Genomic DNA, 16964 nt, shown 5'->3' on the forward strand with positions numbered 1-16964 from the left:
ATCAAATGGAAATACTAAGGTGCTAACCTGCAAGGAGGCAAAAACTGAGCTGCTTGGCGCACATCAACCCCCCATTCTTTCTCTATTTGTGCAGTATTTCTATGTTGGAACATTACATGGCCCAGGGTTTTCTGAGGGGCAATCTGACTTAACATAAACTTATTAATCAGGAAACTGTGCCTCTGTATCAGCTGAAATAATAAACTTCTGCAAATTAGATTTTGATCCAGACATGGCCTAAAGGTCAGGTGATAAAGTAGGACCCACATGAATCATATCGGCTGATATTTTGATTTGGTAATGCATACTGTACACAAACATAAACTGTAAACATCAAAGTCACACAAAAAAACAAGTTCAAATGTTCTGTTTCACTTTGAAACCATCTCAGGAGCAGGCAAAGGTGTAGGGAAACAACAGTAAATAAACACCAGGTGTGTGTCAGCTGAGGTTGATGATGTCACAGGCCTAAATTTTTAGTATGATAAGCAACAAATATGAAGACACTAAACTCTGGATGTTGATGTGTTGATGCTAAAGTGTGTAACTGTTCTGTAGTTTTTTTTTAGAGAGTTACTGTAAAATTACAAAACAAACAAAAAAGCCAAACAAAACCAGGGGCTTTTAGGGGCCCCATGGGGTCTGGGGTCCTGTAGCAGTTGTCCCCTTTGTCTGGCTCCAGCCTCAAATGCCTCAAAAATTAAACTGATGTAATGCGTAAATGCAGTAAGTTACTTTCCACGAATGATGATGAAGATAATTCTTATCATTATTTTCATGCAATAGTGTAAGAGATACTCAAGCAGTAATATCACAATGATAACAAAAATTGCTGTTGCATTCGAAATGTTATTTAAGTAAAAGTACAACAGTAAAATGCAGGTCTATTATTATTATTAATATCTCAGTCCCCAGAGTGGTGTGTAAATTTAGCTGTCAAGTAAACAGAAATGTAGCTTCACAGAGTAGAAGTAGAAAACTGGGGATACTCAAATGAGGAGGGCCTACCTCGAATTTGTACTTAGAAGGAAGCAAGCAAATAAAAAGTTACTTTCTTCCAGTGGTTATTATTTATTAATTTTACAAAAGCCCTAGTAACAATCTGCCCTCGTGCACACAGTGGCTGGAGGTGTTCACCCTGTGGCCCCGTCAGCTCTGGTTGTTAAAGCCTTCACTTCCAAGAACTGTTGTGGCCAATTGACAACAAAGCACGCGCTTCTCGGGGCGCCTCGGCACGAGGAACGAGTTAATTAATATTGGCTCTTGTTTGGTCTAGTTAATGAATGAGTGAATTATGCACCTCTGGGACACCGCCTTCCCAATCGCTTTAAATTATCCCCCGCACCCCCTCTCCCGACATTGTCCTCCAATTTCCCCACTCTGATCCTGCACTGATGGGGTCCCTGTCACCAACCACACCACGACACACACACACACACACACACACACACACACACGGAGACTGAGGCTACCCCTGCCGTCTCCATCTGTCTGTCTTTGTCCTGCTCGGGTGTATTTTAGCTCTTTGTCTCCAGCACATTTATTGACGCCCTTTTTTTTTTTTTTTTTTAAATGAACGACTCTGTTCGACCTCGCATCGTCAGCTCAGGGTGGCAAATAACTTCCATCCCATTAACTCGTTTGAGAGGGCAGGCTAGTCAAACAAAGCTTGGCTGCAATCTGATCCTCTCTCTGTCTCTCTCTCCCTCACACACACACACACACTGGTCAGAGAGGGAGGTAAAAGGAGATCCATATTATTTGCATTAAAAGCCCCGCACCGTGAAATTCATTTATAATTACAAAGCGGGGTATACAGTGTGTGTTATGCAGATCAGGGACATGTGTGTGTCTGTGTGTATGTGTGTGGACACTGCATGCCTCGGATTGGTTATTTTGTGATATGCTAACACTGAATGTATGGTGACAGATTGCAATTATCCCGTTATTGTAATTGTCAAAGTCAATTCACTGCAGGCCGGGTGCAGGCTGCATGAGAAAGACTTGGGATTTACACACGACTCAGATTTGGCTGCTGCTTGACCCTTCTCTTGTTTTTCAATCCAGACACACTGCTGTCAGGCCATCACCTCAGGTTACACCATGACAGGATGAAAGCTGTTTATTACCTGGCCTATACATGTCGATTTCATCTGTTATGAAACACATGTTATTTCAGCATCTGGTGAAAGTATTTTTTGTCATATTAATTCTGCAAAACAGTTGTAAAGAATACTTTTCCACCTTCAGGGAGTTTATTACATGGGTCAAATGTCCAAAGTGCCATAACGGACCTGCAGTGATGATTACAAGACTTACATTTCTCTGATGTAATATTTCTTTTTCATTGACAAACAAAACATGGGCCTTCCGAGCTTCCTCTGTGTGTGTGATGAAGTGTTCATAGTGGATCCAAATTAAACGGCCCCTGAAATATCCCAGCTTTTTCACCCACAGTAAACCCCTCATCCTCATGGACCTCCAGCGCCCCCGTGTGGTAAAGGAAAGAAGCATCTCTGTGTACATCAAGAGCACCACTACTACTACTACTACTACTACTACTGCTACTACTACTAATAATAATAATGATAATATAAAATTTTTGCCATCCTTTCACCATCAGTTCTCATTTATAAACAAAAAATAAAAGACTTTAAATAAGGGATACATTTTCACTCCAGGGTAGAAAAAGAGATCAGTGACATCAGCTTACCTCAGAGGCACATCAAGGTGTGCACTTGCATATTATGCTGTGCAAAGTGTGTTGTAGACAGTACTTCAATCATGTCCTCATTATCATATTCATAAAATAAATATTTTTGTTTTGACTCGATGTGTGTGTTGTCTACTTGTTTCTATGTTGTTTTGAGAACTACTAGCTGTGGAACTAATTGCCCCTTGGGGATAATAAAGATTCTTTAACTTTTACTAAAATATATGAAAAATAAGATTAACTGATACAAAAAGGGGAGGAGGCACCGTGGGATGGCTAGTTAGCTAATTCTTGTCTCATTTATGGTCTGAGAAAAGGGGAGAGACAGCAGAGCAAGGAGGGGCCAACACGGTCTCGTTCCAAACCTGTTGAATACTGGCGCTTAGGCAGTGACTCCTGCGTCAGACACCAACAAAAAAAGCCGTCCTTCCACATCAGCATGATACACGGCCGTGTGCCATCAGTGTGTAACAGAGCCCGAGGGCTTCAGGGAGAAACGTGGCAGGACAACAACGTAAGTAAAGGGGCCGAAAAGTGGAAAAAGGGTGGATGGGCCCAACAATCACTGACTTTCACCCAGGAGGCTGGTGTTTGTTTCCCATATGAATGTAAAGCCAAACCCTGTTATTTTTCTAAACCCAAACACATACTTTAGTTGCCTTAACGTAACCATGTGCGTTCCTTGTTAAAGGGAAAGAGTGTCAATTTACAGTTTTGTCCCGACCTAGTGCATTTATTTTGAAAGAGACGATGTGCAAACTGTCCGTTTCCTGTGAAAATGGAAGTCTATTTTGAAAAGACACAATGCACGTAATAGGCTGAGGCTGACCCCAGCTTTAACACAAAATATAAAAGGACTAATAAATTCTGATGTTTTATTATAGGTAGCTACCATAGACTGTATAAAGATGGCCAACGGGTTCACTTACCCCACCACACAAAAATGAAGCCAAACTATCCCAGACATGGCCACTGCCATCTTGTGCTGATGATGTCATGTGGAGCCAAAGTCTGCGCAGTAGGGATTTCCAGAGTCTCCAAACCCTGCTTTAAATGGTTTATAAGGAGTATGGCACTTTAATAGAAGATGTGAAGAATAAAAAAAGCTATAAGACTTTCATATTTTAAAGGATGTACATTTATTTTAAACTCGTTGATAATGAGCACACCAACTGACACACTAAGCTGTCAATCATGCTCTCAATACGCCTTTTTAACATCAAATTACTAGACAGAACCACATTTATTTGAAAAACAAACACTTGAACACACATCAGCGTGATAAGAACCACCTAAATATGACAGAGACCATCTTTGGGAAAAATGTTATTTGACATGTACTTTGAGTTTTTAGTTTGGCCCATGTCCCATCCACTAATGACCTATAATGCAGCCAGCCACTAGAGGGAGATCCATTTGTTTGGCCTCACTTTTGAGGAGCTGTCATGTTGTCCATCTTTATAATACAGTCTACACTCACTGACCACTTTATTAGGTACATCTGTTAAACTGGTCGTTAACGCAAATAGTATTGTTGCTGACGGTGTCCATCCCTTTATGACCACAGTGTACCCATCTTCTGATGGCTACTAGCAGCAGGATAACGCACCATGTCACAAAGCTCAAATCATCTCAAACTGGTTTCTTGAACATGACAATGAGTTCGTTGTACTCCAATGGCCTCCACAGTCACCAGATCTCAATCCAGTAGAGCACCTTTGGGATGTGGTGGAACGGGAGATTTGCATCATGGATGTGCAGCTGACAAATCTGCAGCAACTGTGTGATGCTATCATGTCAATATGGACCAAAATCTCTGAGGAATGTTTCCAACACATTGTTGAATCTATGCCACCAAGAATTAAGGCATTAGCACTAGGTACTAGCAAGGTGTAGCCTACCTAATAAAGTGGCCTGTGAGTGTATATTAGCTACCTATCAGTAAGTAACTAGCTCCACCTTTACCAGCTTCAACATTAAAGTAGTAACCATACTGTTCAAGACCAACACATAATTAAACTCTGTGGGTTTTTTTTTTAGCAAAACATCAGCACACTTTCAGCAGTGGCTGTGGAGTCAAATTGGTAGGCCTACTTTAAACTAAAATAGTGTTTAATTAATCTTAACTATGTGAGTTTTAGGCCTAAACATCACCACACATTAAGCTCAACGTCGTGTAAAACATATCCGCTACATAGCCTATGAAAGCTGCTAAAAGTTATTGCCTGGCTTTGCGCAATGTTAACTTCTACTCTGGCTCTCTGAGCAGTTGCCAGGCAACCAGCCGAAACTCCCGGAAGTTGCTGCTCCAAGATTAAAATTCCGATTAAAAAAGATTTTTTTCTATTTTTCTACAACAATTTTTATACGGATTTCACAAACGACAAGTAACGACGAGTTTTATATGTTTAATTAGTGAGGTTTTGGTCGGGTTTTGTTACTGTCAGGTGGGGCAGCTGTGACGTAAGCTCCCTACGGCACACCTGTGTGTATTTCTACTTAATGAAGTCCTTCATACCTTTGTCAGAGACACACCGTTTGAGTTGTCAGTTATGATGGCTGAATCTCGGAGAGTTCAGTTGACCACGTTGCCCTGTAACGTACCTCCATCCTCTGTCAGGCCGGCCTACACCCAAAAGTCTCCGTCAGATTTTGAACAGGGGAAAGAAAACGGGTCAGACCGGCCCGCTGACACCAACACGGTCCGGCTGGTGCTCACATTGTTTGAGCCGGATGAGAGGAGCTTTCCGGAGTTCAGCTACAGCCAGCTGGTTGAAAACAAGGTGAGATTTTCCCTGACTTATACTGGGAAAAAAAACAACTTAAAATACTATCTTCCCATTTTTTTTTAGAAAGTAATTTTTAAGTATAATTTAGCAAACACCTGCTGCTTACAACTTTAAAAATGCAAAGACACACTTGGTTTTCTCCTTATACACATGTCACATCAATAATCTGACTGGGTTTACCTCTTTTATTTAACCAAACCTTTTTTTAAAATAAAGAAATGGTGATTTTAGCTAATCTTGTCAGGTGTTTCACTACTTCATAATTCTATTCAGATTGAATTTTTTGTGTGAAATATATTTTTTCACATCAACAGTTTTATTTTAATGCATTAAAATGCTGAGAATCATATTGTAATCACTACTTTTTTGTTAAAAAAACCAGCAACAATCAATCTACTGATATCAGAATTACTGAAGGTTCTGAGTCAATAATGGGTATGCATGGAGGTCCTATGACAAACTGACAGCCTGGCCATGCTGCTGTTTGCTGCACACTGCATAGTGCATGCTAACAGTGAGCTAAATGTGTGACTTTAGGACACTCAAGTCCCACTGAGCAGATTTGAAGAGGAAGAAAAGCGAGAACACGATGAGGTCGCTGCTATTTCAAGGAAGTTGGAGGAAAAATATGTGAGTAGGTTTTTTTTTTTTCTCAAAACTGAATTATTGGTAAGTCTGACAAGAATTCTTTAGGTAAATGAAGACCAGTTTACTCCATTTTAGAATTGTAAAATCAGTCGAGTTGTACTAGATTTTTCTTTTTTTAAACTGACATTTTCAGATGGCAAATGGCACATCAGTATTTTGCATCCTCTTGTTGCAGGGTGACAAACCCAAGAAAAAGAAGGACCGCATTCAGGACTTGATTGATATTGGATACGGTTATGATGAAGAGGATTCTTTCATTGACAACTCTGAGGCTGTGAGTCAGTGTCAAGTAACATAAGCTAGTTCTTATATCAGCATCTTGGAAGATCTGAGGCCTGTACTACGAAGCAGGATTTGGAGTTAGCAAGGTAACTTCAAGGTTAACTCTGGGTTTTCAGTACTATGAATCTGGTTCTCTTTTTACTAGGATAAATCACGGTGGTAAGTTATGTTGAACAGCTAACCTACTCCTGAGCAGCGTATTGGATCACAACCTGTCAACACCTTGACCTCTGACCAGTAAGATCACTGAAGAAAGAGGCATCCACGGACAATAGTCCGGAGGGTCAGGTAAAAAAAAGAGGAGCCTCTGCCTCTAAACAGAGAGAGAGTTTACAACACTAAACATGTAATTTTAGCAGGATTTTAACTTATGCAAAGTTTATTTTAGTCCGCAGTGATAGTGTTGCGATTTTTATACTCTGATTCCATCACTGTAGCTCAGAATAACATGAGACATCTGTGTGACGAGAACTTGGGGAAAAAAAAGATAATAATTTATAAGAAAAATAATCCACACACTGTTAATTAACTACAGTTATTATAAATGCAACATTCTGTCAGATAGACCTCATCAGTCATTAACTAGGCTACACTTCCATCCTTTATCTTAGGACTAGAAACAGTCTGGCATTACCTTGAAGTGTTTCATGTGACATATTCATCATCATCCAACTAAATAGCAAAAAATACTCTATACTAATGTCACATAATATAGCTTAGTGATACCTACATGTAATTTGAGTCTTGGCTGACGTTGAATTTTTGGATGATATTATCAATATTTCTAGTGTCAGTTATATCCCACGCTACTGACATAATTTTGTCTCGTAGTAGCAGACATTTTCATCTCATATGTTGTAGCTTCATTCATGGTTTTGATGGTGTCACTCGTAATTAGCACACCCGCCTCTTTAACATGAACTCGCTCTTGGCTGGATAGGAAAACCCAGAGTTGACTGAACTAGTCGATAACCAGCTTTGTAGTACCGATTATCTAGACGGCCATTGTTAGGGTTAGTCACGCCAGATAATAAAGGGATTCTGGTTAAGTTGAACAGGCTTGGTGGTACAGGCCTCTGTTGTGTTGCAGAAAGATACAGTTTTTATTCACGATACACTGACATTACTCAACACTGACCAGATATCCCCTCAGTGAGTCTTTGCAAGGCCCGCTCACTTTGGTCCACACTGACATTTCGAGGCCCATCACTTCAACATTTTCTTCTGGCTTATCGCCAATATTTCTCTTATTGATAAAATCTATTTTAATCAAGTTACAATACTGTTTCTGGCTGGTCTCTGTAGTATGATGAATTTGTGCCGGCCTCCATCACAACCAAATTTGGTGGGTTCTATATAAATTCGGGCGTGCTGCAGTTCCGCCAGGCTTCTGAGACCGAGGACCTCACAACAGAGGAGCCCTCAAAAGTAAGTTGTGCATCTAAGAAACATGCAAAGCATTGCTATGATGTTTTTGTTATCTCCGGGAGTATGTTTCAAGCTAAGAAGACATTTTTCAATCCTGTTTTGTATGCGATTGAATGTTAAAACTGTTCTTTGAACCACAGTCTTAAACACCTTCTCTTTTTTTTTTTTTTTTTTTATAGAAACGTAAAGTCAATGGCAGACAGGATAAGACAAAAAAGAAGCGCTGCAGAGAAGGTGAAGAGATGATGAGCAGTGTGGATCCTAAGTCAAGGTGAGTCTGACCAAAGAAATTTTACCTTTTTGTTTAGAGCATTTCTCATTTGAGTGAATAAAATTCTCAGAATAATTCTCTCATAAGCATGACATGTTTATCTTGTAGCACTGTGCCTGAAATTGGACCTGAAGATGAGGTGATGAAGAAGACAAAGAAGAAAAAGGCAGTTGGCACATTAAGTGTCACCAGCATGTTGAAAAAGTTTCAAAGAGAGAAGGAGAAGGAGCGACAGAAGATGGAGAAAGCCAATCAGAAGCCAGCTGCTATCATGGGCGGAGTCACAATCCCTCTGTGCCCGGCGGATGCAGCTGGCGGTGGAGGTACAGGACTGACTGACCCTCTCCTCAGTTTAATTGGATCAACCAATGACCACGCTCTTATCCAAGCAGCCAACACAGTGGATTTTGATATCGACTTAGACTCTTTATTAGACGTCAGTGAAGGGACTTCATCACCAAAGATGGTTCCTCAACCTGCAGCAGAGCTTTTCAGACCCAAAACAGATGATCCGGCCCAGATCAGTCCCAGTCTGACCCAGTCTGATGCTCCTCCAGTCCAGCCTCCAAATGCAAAGACTAACTTGCAGCTCAGGCCTCAATCAGAGCCAATCCAGCTCCTGTCACAAACCAGTTCTACCTCACCTCACCAGTGTGTCCTGCTGCCAGAGGGACTTCCCCCACAACTGGAGGACAGTATTCGGAAACTCATGGTGGTAAGATAAAATTTTATTAAGATGTCACTGTGTCCATGTGTTGACAGATTAAAGCCACAGTTAACTTTTTGTCATATTTCCTGAAACTGTCACAACATCCAAAACAACCAATCAGAGCTGACAATCACTTTAACTGCAGTCAAACTAGGCAGCGCTGATCAAATACAAACCAAGCTTCTGTTACTGCGTTGCTTATTTCTCACCTCAAATGTTTTCAGAAACATTTAAGTCCATGTTTAGCTGAAAATTACAGGGAGGTGCTGACTATAAACACCATCAAGTCAAACAGTTTTCTGACAGTTTCCAGCAGACCTCAGTCTGCACAGGAAGTCACACACACTCCCATCCTGTCAGATCCAATCCGATTTATTAAAATGTTATCTGAGCCGTGTATCCGTTTGTCTGCAGCCTCCAATTGTTTTAGTTATGACAGAGTAGCCTATTAAAATGCTTTACACGCAATCTGTAATTTCTGTTCATGGCTCAACCTCCATTTTACATGAATTCTCACGTAAACCAGCATCACATCAGTTTGCTGCTGTTTATTAACAATCTGATCAAATCCTCGCATTACTCTAATCAGAAGTCTTTTTGTGTTGCCACATACTTCAGTAGTTAAAACAGTCCAATGTAAATATAGAATAGATGATGTATAGTTTATGATCTGTGCTATGAATGTACTTAGTCTCTCTGATAACTAACCATCAGGCACACAACATCTATTCCGTTAACAGAATAAACCCTCAAATCACACAAATAAAATCAAAATCTCTCCAGTTCTACAAAAATGAAAACGTATCAGGTGAGAGCAACGCGTATCCCATCGCTCACTGTAGAGAACTACAGCACCTGGCTCTGAAAACTGTACAGCAGCCTCGATCTCCTGAGATTATTGTTGTCCACTTCTGCGTGATCTCAGAGGAAGTCAAGATTAAGTCGGACACAAATCTAACCGGCGTGCATTGTGAGGTGATCGGTGGCGAACAATTCTGCGCAGCCATGGCTCATGTCAAACAAACCTTATCTGTCTCCTGTAAAAAGTTACCAAGTTAGTTACCAGCTGCAGCTTTGAGAACTTGTGAATTGCAAAGATTGTTGATGGCCGATTTTTTTTTTTTTTTTTTCTCTTTGTTTGTTTTCAGGTTGCCAAGACCTCAGAGGGAGAGTCGAAACTCAAGTTCTTCACTCCAGAAATCAATTCAATCCTGCTGGAGTGAGTTATCCAACAACACAGACAAAGCAGAGTTTTGTTGCATTGGACATTATATGCTGGAAGCACTTCTTTTAAACTCTGAGGAGCTGCAAAATGAGCAGGCAACTTCTTGAATGTTGTAGATTGCACTTGTGAGAAAGCACATGCTGTTCTGAGTTGGGTCGTTTTCTTGAAACCAGGTACCCTGTGGAGTTTTCTTTTAAACAAAGAGTAACATTTACGTTCAGTGTTTCTCAACAAATCGCTCTGTGTGGATTCTGAAATAAAACAGGGACATAAAAACTGACGACCCCTGACTAAGTGAGATATATCATGGATATTTCATATTGTATTCAATGTATTAGCAATAGCAGCACAGAACAACTGATATTGTACAATGAGCCCAAATAGCAATAACTGCAGGAAGTTTGTGTACGATGAGCGATTTTGATGAATTTTGAGCAGATTACTTCCTTCAAATATTGCAGAGATGAGTTTTAGGGAGATTTTTCGTAACTTTTTCTAGACTTGTCTGGTGTTATATGGGTGGATGCGTGGCAACTCGATACTGGGGGTTGCTACTGTACAGACTCTGGCTCCAAATTATGTCACCAGTGCAAGATGGCAGCAGCTGTATTTGGGATATTTTGGCTTCAGTTTTGTATAGTTGAAGGAAGTGGAGATGCATCGTGCCTCTTTACATGCAGTCATTGGGTCAGTCTGGTGTGAGGCTCAGTTGGTAGACAAACTTCAAATACCACTTGCAGATGATGTGTGCACACTCTATGGTAGCCCGCCATATATTTTTTGCAGACCGATGGGGATTCTCCACAATCATGAAAATGAGTCCTCATTGTAAATGGACTGCATGTATAGTGCCTGTAACATTACCCAGGTGCTCACTGGTCATTAGGAGCAGTTTTGGTGTTCACTGTCTTTCTTAAGGTCACTTTCACAAGCAGTCAGGAGTCCTGTTATATCTGGACAACCTTTTCTCAGCTACTGAACTTGTCACACACAAATCTGACCATATTTGTTGTACAATCTGACTTTAAATCACGAAGCAACGTGTTCTGTCTTTCGTTGTCCGTTGTGATATTGAACCTAGTTTTTAAGTGTGTAGTTCAGCGCTCTGACTGTGTCTTAATCCAGTGTTGAGTTGCAGTGTCGGGAACAGAGTGGCCAGGTGCGCTCCAAGGTGTACACACACCTGTCGTCTTTCCTGCCCTGCAGCAGAGACACACTCCTCAAACGCGTGAAGAAACTGTTACTCACACACATGGTGAGGGTGTTTTAACGTTTGAGTTGATCACAGGTCATATGGGTTGTTCAAGTTATACATTTGCATGCAACTCACTTGTTGAATTTGACGCTGACAAACAGGAAGCCCCTAATGTGGGGGATCCCATGCAGAAACTCAAGGAGGCCATCGGTAAAGCTATGCCCGAACAGATTGCACGTTTCCATGAAAACTGCCAAGCATACGATCAAGCCAAGACTTTAAAGTAAGTTCATCAGCATATTCTTTCATAATCATAGTGTAACTTGATCAAAATGCGTAAGCCTATTCTTTTCTGTTGATTGACATGACATTAAAGATATAAAAAAATGCTAACTTGAATTGAGGTGGCTAAAAACACATGGACTGGAATCCACCGGAGAATCCTCAGAACAACCACTCTTCCTAAGAGATTTCCTCATTTGGCTTTTTGATGATTGTGATGGAGAGTCTAACAAGTCAGTCCAAAATCTCCTACAGGTGTTCATTTGGACTGAGATCTAGATGACAGTAGCGAATGATTAGAAGTTATTAGCCTGGGTTATTATTTGCTAAAATCACTGAACTCCACAGGCCTATATCTGGGACAGGTGTCAATATGGAAGAGGCCTTTAGTACCTTTCACACAAAAATGCTGCTCAGCAAAGATTGGGAAATACAACCAAATAATGAATCATTCATTCGATCTAGCTCCGAGAGAGAGCGCTTTATGACATTCTTTTACAGCACCCTGCACATCGATACAACATCACTTTATCCTGTTAAACAGTGCTCACAACTTAGATTAATGCTTATGAACAACCCTTTTGAGTCTTTTGATTGGTGGACCCTTGCAGACTAAAGGATTATGAATAACTTACAGGTCAATCAAGGACACACAATTTGACTTTGACAGCTTCAGAGGTACGCAGTCACCACCTTTTTTTTTTTTTCATCTCGTTTACCAAATCTGTATGCATTATTTTTTGGTGCTTTTGGTTTTAATAAAATGAATTGAACAGTTGAATCACACAGAATCTAATTGAGCTAACAATGTGTAGCATCTCCATACTGACAAACGTTTAAACATTTATGCACAAACTAAACAGCTAACTAATATTAGCTCAAGTGGGTAGTGAACAATCTGGTTTTATATATCCAAATAACTTCTATAAAAAGAATGAACTGCTTGGTAACCAGACCAGGCCTCTAATTGAGACAGGCCTTTATTTGTCAAAATGTGTAGCCACACCAGGTTAATAAAAGGGATTAGGCGTTTACTTGGGACTAGGCTTTTAATTGAAGTTTAATGGTACATCATTTTCATTCTCATCAAACCATTCAGTGAACCCTCCTTCCTCATTTATTTCACTTTTTCCTTTTTAAATTTGTCACCTGTCTGTATCTTTCTCCCTCTCATCTTGATCTCTGCTTCTGCCCATGCCAGGGAGGAGGAGAAAGACGGCAAAGAGAAGGTGAATGCTGGCCCAGAGGACAATGTGGAGGAGAAAGCTGGGAAAAGAGGAGGCCCAAAGAAGTTGTTCCAATGGAATGACGAGATCAGGTCAGATGTAACTAAGATCGCTTGATTATTTGAAATGTTAGTTAACCTGCTTTTATTTATTCTTCCATTTTTACTAAGTGTACAAATATTCTCTTGTGCAGGGAGAGTTTGTGTCAGGTGTTACAGGTGAAAATGGAGAGATATAAAAAGGAAAGGAAAGGGAGCCAGGAGGTGGAGGAGCACCTGAAGACCTTATTGGAGAATGAGGTCAAACCTCTTTGGCCAAAAGGGTGGATGCAGTCTAGGTTTGTGACACTGGTGCAAATGAGTTTTGTACTTCTAAAAGTATTATTTACCAGATTGTGTATGCAGACATGCTCTTTCTTATCATTTGTTGTTTCAGGGTGCTGATAAGGGAGAGCAGGAAAATGTTGAGCCCGTTTACGTCATTACCGTGAGTACAACGAAGAACTGAGCTCCCCGTAACAGATTTGATCAAAAGTTTATTTTTTTCTTCTTTGATCAAGGCATGTCTAAATACAAATTAACTTGATGTCTCACATGTTCTCAGAGTAAAGAGGGCCAGGCCTGAGAAGAAGCAGTCATCTATCGTTGACCCTCCAGCTTCATCAGATGGCTGCACTGTTCCCCTGGGGTCTCTGCCACTGAAAGGACTCCCCCAAGAAGCAGATGATGTCTTTATCGTGAGCTCAAATATTTCCAATTCTGTGTCACTTGGTACTGAGAAAAAGGAAGCTGCTGTCTTGAAAAAAGTGGATGGTAAAACAGGAGAAGGGGCGGCAGCGGATGCTGGTTCCTTTACACCTGCAGGAGCAGACAAACCTCTGGTCACCAGGTCCACTCCGACTCACTCCCTCCTGGATCTCCTTGCTGATCAAGCACTGGCTCAAGAGCAACCTCTCTCAGTTTCCGAGGAGCTCCTAGCAGCAGCTGTTGCAAAATACAAACGTTCAGTTCAGCGCTGGAGCTTTGGGATGGACACCAAAAGTCCCCCTCTTCCTCCTCCACCTCCTCAGTCCAGCCCAGTCGGTTTCCCACTGAGTGGGGTGTGTCATGTTTTGCCCCAGCTGCTGCAGGCTCAAGATTTTCCCAGACACGTGGATGATCATGTGCAAATCATCTCTGACGATGATGATGACGTTATTATACAGTGACAGCTCTAAATGCAGATTTACAAAGAGTAAGTTTTATTTATTTTCAGTTGTTAAAACGTTGGCTGACCTAACAGTTATTTACTCTTGATTTTGGGAGAACGTTTAAAATGGGTGATTTACTGTTGAACAGATTATAAAATGAATCCTTCAAAATAAAAGCAGCAGATATCCTGACTTTTAGTCTCTACTGTGGATCAACCAATAACCTACATTTCCCATTATGCATCTAATAGCTGTTTTGTCAGACCCTTCTTGTCTGTAAAAGGCCCTCGTCTTTCAAATTCCACAAACTCACTTACTAGTCTCACAAAGCCAGACCCATCTCACACTGCGCCAGCACCAGAGAAAGCCCTGGCTGAATCCGTCATAATACCACAGTAAGGTTAAAAAAAAAAAAAAAAAAAATCTCTAGATTGTTTGTTTGTGTTTCTTTAAACCAAACACAATCGTTTTGGGTGATGCTAAGCCCAACATGCAGTGATAGTGCCCTTGCAAAATAGTGTTGATGGAAGGGAACTTGTTTTGGTGGAACATTTGCACATGGCTTGGTGAGCCCTGCCATGGAAATATTAAATCCCTGCAAAAGAAAATGCCACATGAAACATTAAAAAGACATTTTAGCATGTAGGCTGCTAGCTTGGAGGGTGTTATTGTTTCATGCACAGCGCTAAAACAAGGTGTAGAAATGAGTCTGGCTACATGAGACTATTTTCATGTAGCAACAGGGATTTTGAAAATGGTAACGTACAAGAAGCGTGTTGCCGAGGGCTGTCCCAAATAGCAGTTTTTGGGAACTGAAGCTTGAGATATATTCATGACTAATCAACACATGGGGGACAGAGGGGGTAGATGAGAGATGAGGACATCAGCCGATGCATCTAAAATAACGTGACAATCAGCAACTTTGTTACCACACAGGTGGCACATTAGCCATGATAGCTAGAAAAGAATAATTTGCAAGATGGCTGAGCTTTTAATTGCAGTTTTCCAGTGATTGCCAAGCTTGTGGATTTGTGGCATACCAGTTTCCTTTGGAGTATCTGGCGTTTGACTTTTGGGGGTCATCTTCGCAAATTTATGAACTAACTATTCAATAGCTTGATGGGTTTTTTTTTTATTATTTTTTTTTATATCTTGCTAGCATATCTGTAAGTCTGGCATAGGGTCATATTGTCCCTTTTTTTTGTAGTGCTGGACTGCTAACGACTGATAGTCAATGAGAGTAAGTAAGTTTAAATGTTCATGTCTGACAATAACTAAAAGTATTTCTTAATTATTGGCGATTTTTGGGGTAATGCATACATATATTAAAATTTTTTTTGAAAACTGACAGTTGCTGCGGCAACAATCAAAGCTCCGAAGCATTTGGATCTGCCCTAGTGTTGACGTTTATCTCAGCAGTTGATTATAGGCTTATACCCACAGTCTACATCCTGTGAGCCAGATGATTTAGTAGCTTTCCAGCTACATCTGATAACAGACCATGAGATTAGTTGAAAGCTCAGGAAAAAGCTAATCAGTGGATCTTAAATAACTATTTATTTATTTTTTTGGTCAGACTTCTATTTCTAATATTACTCAGCAGTTGTGTCGGCCTAATAGAAGCATGCATCTGAAGAGCAGCTACACCAATAGTCCCTTTTTAAGATGAGACAATGCAACAACCAACACACATAGTGAAGCATACAATTTTTTGCCTAAGGACGACGCAGGCTTTGAACATGTTTATAGTTTCACATTTTATTATTTAGCTGTCAAAAAAATAGTCAACATTTGGTGACCTGATGTCTGCCTACTATAAATGAAATGCTGCAAAATACCTTGTAGATTTTGATAATTTACAATTTACCTAAGTGCCGGTAACACATGTTTAACGTTCAGTGACACATTGTAAAGTCAATAGAAAATAAGTCTTCTGTCTTTTCTTTCTAGATGGGAGCAGTCTCCCTGCAGATGGACTGGACACATGATGGGAATCTACTCAGAGAGTCACCTGTGAAGATGACCCTTTAACTGACTTGTATTTGAAAGGCTTTGTTTAAAATGTGAATGATTTAGTTTGGATTAATAAATAATAAAGTGCTTACATGTTGTGTAGTCATTTGTTTTTAAAGTGTAATTATGCGAACACAAGGTACAGTAACTGAAGCAATTCCAAGTCTTGAGTTTTAGTTTTGAGCTACTACACTCAGGGGATTCATTTTTAAAAATGTGTTTTTCACATTTAACCACAGCAGTGCACAGTCATGGTGGCTTGACTGCCTTTTCAAACAAAACGCTTAAAGGCTTTGTGACTGCCATGTTTGTCCACCTATTATTCTCTACTACTGAAGCATTTTCTGTATCAGGGATGTGTTTTGGTTTTGGTGTGACCTTGAGCCAGCAGAACTGAAGTTCCAGTCACAGTTGTTACCAGTATTTAACATCTTTATATAATCAAATTGTTTGCCACTCTGTTCAGCACATAGACTGCATAAAATAATGGCTATAGCTACCATGATATCAACCATTGGTTTGTGGAGTGCTGTTTTGAAGCCTCAAGTTTGGCATTTCTGCCGTTGCCATCTTGGTTTTTTTGGGGCCAGAAGTGACCGTATTTGAACGAGAGGGTAGAGCTGTGAAGGAGTGAGGGGTAGTCTGACTCAGACTGATGACACCTCAAGCAGCCTGTCCCTTAAAGAGACTGCACCCTTAATTATGTGTCATTTTAAGCCAAATGTAAACAGATGAGTTATATAAAAGCTCTCCCCCTGAGCAGTAAAATTAGCTGTAGAGACCAGAGCCATTTTTGTATACCAGGCTGTAATCATGTTAATTGATGTTGTAAAGTTGGGCATTTTAACATGGGGGTCTGTTTGGATTGACACATCTGGAGCCAGCTTTAAGATCTTCAAGTGTCCTTTCGATGAACTGCAGTTTTGGCACATGTGTGTTGGCTTTATTTTTCAGGTTGTCGCCTGGTTTGGCCTCACATCAGTGATTGACCTGC

At 40.5% G+C, this 16964-nt stretch overlaps 1 protein-coding gene across 1 annotated transcript; it reads left to right on the forward strand.

Moving 5' to 3' along the window:
* The first annotated feature begins 5110 nt into the window (after positions 1 to 5110).
* LOC125886055 (ubinuclein-1-like) lies at positions 5111 to 16867 on the forward strand. The gene is made up of 14 exons (XM_049571986.1): positions 5111 to 5496; positions 6040 to 6132; positions 6326 to 6424; positions 7738 to 7860; positions 8040 to 8131; positions 8240 to 8846; positions 9989 to 10059; positions 11191 to 11320; positions 11422 to 11543; positions 12744 to 12860; positions 12962 to 13105; positions 13204 to 13254; positions 13372 to 14001; positions 15908 to 16867. The coding sequence occupies exons 1-13, from the start codon at positions 5266 to 5268 to the stop codon at positions 13973 to 13975; spliced, it is 2484 nt and encodes an 827-aa protein (XP_049427943.1). The 5' UTR covers positions 5111 to 5265; the 3' UTR covers positions 13976 to 14001; positions 15908 to 16867.
* The last annotated feature ends 97 nt before the right edge of the window (positions 16868 to 16964 follow it).

Source organism: Epinephelus fuscoguttatus, linkage group LG3, assembly GCF_011397635.1.
Source record: "Epinephelus fuscoguttatus linkage group LG3, E.fuscoguttatus.final_Chr_v1".
Classification (NCBI taxonomy): Eukaryota; Metazoa; Chordata; class Actinopteri; order Perciformes; family Serranidae; genus Epinephelus; species Epinephelus fuscoguttatus.